Source organism: Colossoma macropomum, unplaced genomic scaffold (assembly GCF_904425465.1).
Source record: "Colossoma macropomum unplaced genomic scaffold, Colossoma_macropomum, whole genome shotgun sequence".
Lineage (NCBI taxonomy): Eukaryota > Metazoa > Chordata > Actinopteri > Characiformes > Serrasalmidae > Colossoma > Colossoma macropomum.
Window position 1 is genome coordinate 20992931 of NW_023494810.1, and position 8663 is coordinate 21001593.

The following is an 8663-nucleotide window of genomic DNA, read 5'->3' on the forward strand; positions in this document are numbered from 1 at the left end:
TTGAAAGTGTTGAAAAAGTCACTCATACATCTGTTCTAGACAGATCAAGTATTATTTTCATCTTGATACTTAAATCTCTTTTTTATCCATGAACTTGTTAGTTAGAGGTTTATTGATATAATAAATACTTTGAAGTGCATGTATTAATACACAAGTTTCTGTTTCTAATTTTTAATTTGAAGTTTTCCAGTTCAGAATGTTTTGAATAAATGCATATTCTTAATCTTACATATCTTTAATACTACTGATCAGTATAAAACACTTATGAATCACGTGGTATGAACTCTGCGTCCCCCCAAACGTTGAAATGAAACCGACATCACTGCTGATAGCTCTTGAGATGTTTTGCACTGTTAACGGTAATGTTGCCTTACCACAAGTTTCCACTGACTTGAGCTGTGCCTTAAGTGCCACAGTGCTATATTCTTTCCTTTGCAAAATGGCACTTAAATTAAAAAAGTGATTTTCACTTAAAAAGTGATTTAAGTGATTTTTGGAGCAAATTTTGAATTTATGCAGTCATGAGGATGGACACTGGACCAATCTTTGTAATAATTCTCCTCAGTCTGGTACTTCTGAATCCACTGGAAGGTAAGGCTGTGATATTCTAGTTATGGTAAAAAGTTTTGACAGTCATGATCAGATGCAGTGTTGAAATAACATTGAAAATAACATCCATACGTAACTGATAAACATATAATAAAACAGTTGCACCTGAAGTTTCTATTCAGTACTGTGTGTAATTTAAAAAAAAGCATTTTTTATCATTCTTTGTCCATGACCATGGTGGGTTTTTTGTTTGTTTTTCTGTTGTTCTTTTGAAAGATTGCATTTGAACTGCCTTTGTTCAGATCGTATTAAAAATGTTTATGGTTATTAATTTGTGCTTAACTTTATTACTACAGCCCCAGCTGCAGCAATGCACAAGATTACTGCGCTCAGTGGCAGCTCAGAAATACTTTACTGTCCAAGTTCATCAGCTGTCTACTTTCAGAGATGTATGTGTAATTTCTCCAGCAAATGTCGGTACCTATATCCCCCTAAAATAAAAACAGAGCACTATATGGGCCAGTGGAAAATCACAGTCTTTAGCCTAAACACAGATGATTCAGGGTGTTACATGTGTTGGCCCTGGCGGCAGAAATTTTACATTGAAGTGCTTCCTGGTAAGTAATAACCTTTTTTTTTGTTTAATAATAATTATACTACAGTGGTAATCAGCAGCACATATGCCAATTGCTCTGATAATTCAGCTACAGTCGTAAAAGTTTGGGTGCCCCTGGTCAAATTACATGTTTTTTTGATTTTGAAAATAAGTGAACACACTTCTACACATTTTAATGCAATTACTGTTGGGGGAAAATTGGGGGAAAAAATATAATATGGCCTATGCAAAAGGTACCGCACATTTTGGTTTTATTTTCAAAATGCAAAGTGTGTTCTCTGTCACAGATATATTAATATATTTTTACTTAGAACATCAACTAAATTGACCGAGGGTGTTCAAACTTTTGCACATGACTATGTATAAAAATCATTAAATGTCTTTGCTTGGGGAGCTAGAAACAATGACAGCATTTAACCAGTAATCTTGTCTCATTCATAAAGGAAATGTTTACACATGTAGAGTTACAAATTCTGATGGTGTTTTAATGATGTCAATGTGACACTAACAGCTGGACTGACAGCGCCGCGACATGTGAATGGCACAAAGGGAGGCAATGTAACAATACGCTGTAGCTATGACATTCAAGGCCACGGTTCTTCACTGTCCTGGTGTAAGATGTACTCTTACACTGGAAATTGTGAGAATATTGACAGTCCTATTAACAAGGACTTTAATGAAAGAGTGAGAATTGAAAAGCACTCCAACTATTTTGATGTCATTATCAAAAGTCTTCAGATAAAAGATTCTGGAACTTATCGCTGTGTATACGGGTACTGGAATGACCTCGGTGCTTGGGAGACATTAACAGCAGATGTGGAACTTATTATAACAGGTGTACAATCTTTCTATCTTGCTTTAATACTTATGTTTTTTTTTTAACTGTCAGCAAAATAACATCTGTTGCTGAACTGTTGATTTTAAGATCCACAGCTATCTTTAACAACCTCAGCAGCGGCTACAAGAAATACTGTTACAAAGAGACCCACCAAAACTGTTACACCAAGAAAAGCTATGAGTCTTACCAGAAGTGTTACAACAAGTAAAGCTGGGAGTTCTATCACAGGAGCCCCTCTCAGGTAATGATAATGAAGCCCATGATTTAAAAATTCTAAACAGCACATAACTAGTCACTGTAAAGCAGTGTGTAAGCATTCTAATTCATGCTGTTGCTATCTGTTTTAAATGGCTTGGAAAGGGGTGTTCTTGCTAATAGTTCCACTGTGATTCTTTGCATTGTGATGTTGTTTCAGTCAAAGTCCTCTGCTCTACAGCATCATTTGTCTCCTTGCCATCATAGCCATTACTCTACTGATCATATTACTCAAACTGTACTACAAAAGACGCAAAGGTGAGTGATCAATGTTGAATGAATGAATAGTACTATTTAGGTCACACAAAAGCAAAGCTATTGAATTGAAGTTTGTGCAGCTTTTCTTCATTACTTTTGATATTAATATTATATCTTGGAAATTTGTCATGATTTAAACTATGATCCTTTGAGATGGTTTTTCAGATCGTGTACAAAGTCCAGATCTTGGTGGAGGCACTTTTTACATGAGCGATCTCAGAAGTGACTTACATCTTGCAAATCCTGTCCCTAAACAACCCTACAGTAAGAGCTTTCCATGCCTGAGATTCATACATTAGTCAAGACTGTCAACTGTTTCTGATCCATTAAATGTTTGCTTTTTCTTTTAAAGCTGCATGTACAGATGATTCATCCTCTACTAGCTCAGAGAGCTCAGGTCATTCAGTAAGTACAGTTCTGTTTTACTGATTTCTGATATATGTATGTAATTACAGATATAATTATAGATTTATCTACAGTATAGATTTAATATTATTACAGGGTGTTTTTACATATTTTATTCGAGTTCTTGAACAAGAAGGCATTACATTAATGCAAATGATGTAAAATGTAAATGATATTCTATAATGATCTATTTACATACATTTTTATGAACTTATCTGCCTGATTTGATCTTCATTTTTGAAAAGTGATGAATTCTAGATATAAATTTTGCTGCTTAATTTTCCATATTTTTGTAACTTCTCCACAGCTTTCTCAGTCATTTTAGAGTCATTTCAGAGAGCTTTGTTCATCATTCTGGAAATTCTGAACTAAAATCACTTCATCCACCAAATTGATTTTATATTATAAAAAAAAACATTCATTTCAAACCTTGAATGGGAGTGTTTATTCAGAGAAATAATGAAATGTCATGGCTGCACTCTTAAACATAAAGGTATTAAAAAGGGTTCTTTGTGCAAAGCCAAAAAAGTACTTTTGGTTCCCTGAAGTCTTTAGAGAAGAGTGTTTTTAAAATGTGTAAAAATGTTTTTCACATAGTGTAAAGGTTCTAGGAAGAGCCCTTAAATAAGTATAGAACATTAGGAGGTCTTTTACACTAACAAATCTATTTTTCAAAGATGGTTCTTCTAAGGCATCGCTCAAAACCCTTTGAAGCATCTGTTTTTTAATAGTGTGTGTGTAATATGCAAATATATTGTCGCTGTCAGAACAAAACATTGTATCTTCAAAATAGTAAGTGTTCTAGTTACTAATAGAAGGGAAAAAATATAATGTATCTTAATTCATAAGATAAATCTTAATTTATAATGTAAATAAATGTGATTTTTTCATTGTCAGTCATTTTCATCAGAGTATTTATTTATTTATGTATCTATTGCATCTAATGTAAAGAGAAAAAAGGACAATAATGGAGATACAGTGTTTTTTTTTCTAACAACGATGACATAGACAGTCTTATACTTAAGTTTAGGCACGCTTGGTCTAATAACTTTTTTGTTGTTTTCTACGTGTAAAATAATTTAACACATTCTCCACAAAGAACACTCTTCCACACAAATTAAATGCACAATGACTGTTTTATTTTTTTTTAGTATGATAAATTTAGCAAATAAATAGAAAATGTGTGCTAAAAATACCATATTTAAGTCGGCTTCCTGTAGAAGTTGTATTAACTTTTTATCACTAAGAAAATCATCAAAACGTGATTTGTAGTGTAAGTGTAAAGTTGTAGTATAGAAAGTTTGCATATTTGTTGGTCTGTTTGTGTTTCAGTTCGGGAATATATCCGTTGGCCCTCACCACCAGTATCTGACTATAATGCCCACCCCTAAGGACGCAGACTATGAAAATGTCCCTGAAGAAATGCCTTCAGCTCCTCCAGACTATGAAAATGTGACTGCAGACAAAGACCAGGACTACGTTAATATACCTGAACCCCAGAACACATCTTCCACTGAGGACCAAGACGACGAGGGCGGCAGCCCTACAGGAAAGTGGGAAAAGAGTGCAGCCAGCCGTAAGAGCAGCAGCAGCAGCAGCAGTGAGAGCAGCAGCAGTGACGAGAGCGAAGAAGAATCAGTAAATTACACATTGGTTGTCTTTAAAAAAGCCACAGAGTAGGTACTCAAAAGACACTGACTTCCATGCTTTCCAGCCACATAATCTTTTTTGGGCAGATAAAATGCCAAAAACATAATTTTCATTTTTCTATCAGATGACTGACATTATGTTTACAGCACTGTATCAACCTCTGCATTTCAAGTAGATGCTTACGTATATATATATATAAGAACTCCATGTTCTAAATTTAACTAGTATGTATGTTATTTTTACTGCTGATTTTTTTGTAGGGGCTGTAACGTTTGCAGGTATTGCATATACTGGCTGTGCATGGGAGGAAAAGTTAATTCTTGTTATGAAACCCTCTGAAAACCTAACAGGACTCAAAATAAGTTTCTGATGAGATTAAAGCACTCTCTTGTGCTGTTTATTGCCAACGCACAAGCTTACATCCTGTTAGGAAGAAACCAGATTGTGCAGCTAAGGAGATTGACTTGACAGGGGAACTTATTTTCAATATGTGTGAATCTGTTGTGCACCAATTATGAGTAATGCATATCATGTCGTGTCATCTTGTCATCATTGTTCACCTCTTTCTACATTCAGTTTAGACCTGCCATGTTATGCACAACACGTACTCCGCTGATATTCTTTTCACATCACCTGACCTATTTAACTTCAAAAAGCTTGTGTGTAAGGGTTGGTGTGAGACGGTGCATCCGTTGTGTCAAAAATATATCTGTGTCTTGTTTTAGAATTGACCACGGATGGAAAAAATGAGCTCTTATCATATTGGTCGACCACAGTGGCTGTGTACTCATAATGTGAGACCACATGGTGGTGTAAGAAGCCAAGGAGATGCTGGTGGCAGATTAGAGGAGCTTTATGCTCACGGCCTCTTTATTTGGGTGTTTATTTTCTTGTTTGGTGCCAAGTGACATGACATTTATTTTTTGTGTTCAGTAATTGAATAATTGTATTTTACAATTTTCTATGTGAATGACTTTTTAGAAAATGAAAATAAAATTCATGTCAGACATTTATGCCTCCCAAAGTCTAAAAATGTCAGATGCTGTGACCGTCCAACAATATATGCAGATTAACTATAATTATTCAGTTCATTATAAAAAGGGTCATTTGACCTACAGGAAAATTTTATTGCTCAAATGTTGCTTTTTGATGGCTCATTGTGACTCTCCTAAAATGCCTTTAGAGCAGAGATAAAGGAGAGATGAGAATTTAGTTGCAGACAAACTCTCTCAGCAAATCTGAGCACCATGTGTGACTCAAGAGGACATACATGAGATTACTGAGGTCTTTTTCTCAGAAGAAGTGTTTGAGCAGCTGGAGAGACTTGTGATCTCATTGTTGTCTGGGTGAAACTACAGAGAAATCTCTCTTTTTATTTTTCTTTCCTGTTGGTATAAAACTCTGAATAAAGTAGTTGCACAATTCTATGGAAATTTAAACCATAATATGTTGCAAAATAGGGCAACTTTAAGTATTTCATTAAACGCACAACATCCATCCGCAAATTCTGATTTTCTCAAATGTCATGTGACTCAACCTGAAACAAAAGACTTTTATTCTGACATACTTTTAAGAAAGCGTGGGCAGCATGTTGCATCATAAAGAAGTCCCTAAGTGACCTTCATGGTGCAATGCATGGTGCAAAGGTCAGAAGTCCCCATATATTGAAAAATCTGTCATTTTGAGTCATAGTTAGGCTATGTAAGTATTTATTTGAAAGAAAAGAAAAGAGTTTAAGGACAAGCTTTTGTAGTTAGGTGTCTACGAAGACTAGTTTCTACACATTTTTAGTAGTGGTAAATAACTTAAAATATATTACACGCTTGAAAAAGAATGTATACCATTATAAAAGCGCTAAAACATATAATGATACATTGAAAAGATTCCTCCAAATACAAAAATGCATATACTTTTTAAATATGTTTTACAATAATTTTTCCAGTAGCTGTGATATATAAAATCCCATTCATCTTTGTCATAGAGAAATCAACTTAAACCTTGAGTTGATAATATGGGCATTGCACCAACTACAGAATGATGCACAACTTCAGAGGTCTATTGCACTGATCTGCCACCAGGAACCACCAGTAGACTCATGAATGGATCTAAGAGTGCAAGATGGCCTGGTCCTACCAAGACTGATCACAGGCTTATCCAGTCAAATAGGTAAAGAATATTTATTATAAGTCGATTTTTAACAAAATTTAATTTGTACTCTGTGAGTTCTGTCATTGTATGGCTAATTAAATCATTCTGCTCTCCAACTGCTTAGCAACTGTCATTATCCACCATTGCCTGAAGCCTTCAGATTGTTATCAGTGCGCTGGTGTTAGAATTTTAAAACTCAAGCTGAGGTTAACACTGTAACTGAGGATGTTTAAAAAAGTGAGTATGCCGTTTGCTGCCAAAAACAAAAGTTAAAAATGTCAGTTTTCTGTGAATTTAGTAATTGCAGTCCTCTTTTACTACCAAGGCTGAAATGGGCTTTGTGAAAATGTCAAACGTTAATTTAATGCATTGAGTAATCAAAGATAAGACATAAAGACATTTTTAATGCCCGCCGTGGCAGTATGCATGAAGGGTGTTACAGTGTTGGATGTGTTTATGTGAATTATGCATTCTGGTTGACTGCTATTGTTTTGTACCACGACAGTGGTGGAAGTGTTGGAATAGGTAAGGTGATGACTGCATGGCTGTCTGGGATGGGCTATAGCCTCATTTAATTAGACTGTGAGGCATTAGTGCATTTCGAAAATTTTATGTACCAAAAATTGGCCTGCCCACTTTTTCACCGGCCTACACAAAAGTATATTTCTACCTACACCACTGGCTGCGGGAGCGATAAATGTGAGAAGTTTACTTAATTCACTGTGAAACAGGATGCTAGTGTAACTGATGGAGAATGAGTGTGATGTGTGCTGAGTGATCAGCATGAGTATTGACTGTAGGAGCTGAATTTTGAATGAGTTGAGGTCTTTTTATTATTTTTTTTTTATAAATTAAAGACATTTAAATCCTATAACTGGGGATTTTTCATGGAAGATTGTTTTATTGTAGGATTATAGTATAAATTATGTGTGGAAAAATCAGCTCTTAGCGTTTGCATGGGAAAAACTTGAAGCTACTGTTGTTTGTGCAGGGGATATGAGCTATATGTCTAAGAACATGGTCTGCAATTTGGTTTAAAGTTGGGACTTTGGGGTCTGAACATGGGCCCTAAACTTTTGGCTTGGAATAGACTGCTGGGTGCCCTATAGAAGTGCAGGGCAAAGGTTAAATGATGGATGTTTAGCAGATCAGTAAAGAGAATTTATTATTCGAATTAATGATCTGCTATATTAAAGTATCTGCTTTAGAGATTTAACCTCTGTAGAAGTTGGTTTCAACTTTTATAATGGAAGGGTATGGAATTCAGTATAAGCTTAACTGGATTAGTCAAGTTAGGTTAAGCTGGTTTATTGATAACTTGTTTAAACCTCAGTTTTATTGTGGATTTCATTAATATATACAATACTGAGCAAAAGTCAGAGACCACCCTTCATTTAATTTCCAGTCACAACAGCCATTGTGCTATTTATTTTTCAGCATCAGAAAAAAACATACATTTAACAGAAATTACACAGAAGCCTCAACAACTAAATATCATCTTTTTTAGTACTTAGTGTGTCCACTTTTATTTGCTTTCAGTTTTTCAAAGAAATCTGCAGGGACACCGCCATAGTTCAGTCTTAGGAGTTGGTTGCATTTTCTGCTTCTCACAATCCAAGTAATCCAAAAGACATTCAATGATGTTGAAGTCTGTTCTGAGAACACCAGCAGCTTCTTTGTTTGATTTGCAAATTTTCTTCATTTTTATCTATTCCCCTTTCTCAGTAATTCTTGACAGCTACGCATCCTTTCAGACCCATAGCGTTGAGTTGTCTTGTCGCAATGGAAGGATGGACAGAAACAGCTGTGGATTTTTTCTGATCTGAAGTAAAAGTGGAGCTTGATTTTCTCCTCTCTCTCAAAGGTGAAAGCTTTATGTGCTGTTTGTCTGATGGTGACAGTTTTGGTGGTCTACCAGGCCTTGCATGGTTGTTAAGAGTCCCA

The 8663-nt window shown here is 35.3% G+C and overlaps 1 protein-coding gene across 1 annotated transcript; it reads left to right on the forward strand.

The window, feature by feature from the left end:
• The first annotated feature begins 343 nt into the window (after nt 1-343).
• LOC118799247 lies at nt 344-5580 on the forward strand. The gene is made up of 8 exons (XM_036558973.1): nt 344-591; nt 906-1166; nt 1677-2000; nt 2091-2244; nt 2419-2516; nt 2682-2780; nt 2869-2921; nt 4254-5580. The coding sequence occupies exons 1-8, from the start codon at nt 522-524 to the stop codon at nt 4599-4601; spliced, it is 1407 nt and encodes a 468-aa protein (XP_036414866.1). The 5' UTR covers nt 344-521; the 3' UTR covers nt 4602-5580.
• The last annotated feature ends 3083 nt before the right edge of the window (nt 5581-8663 follow it).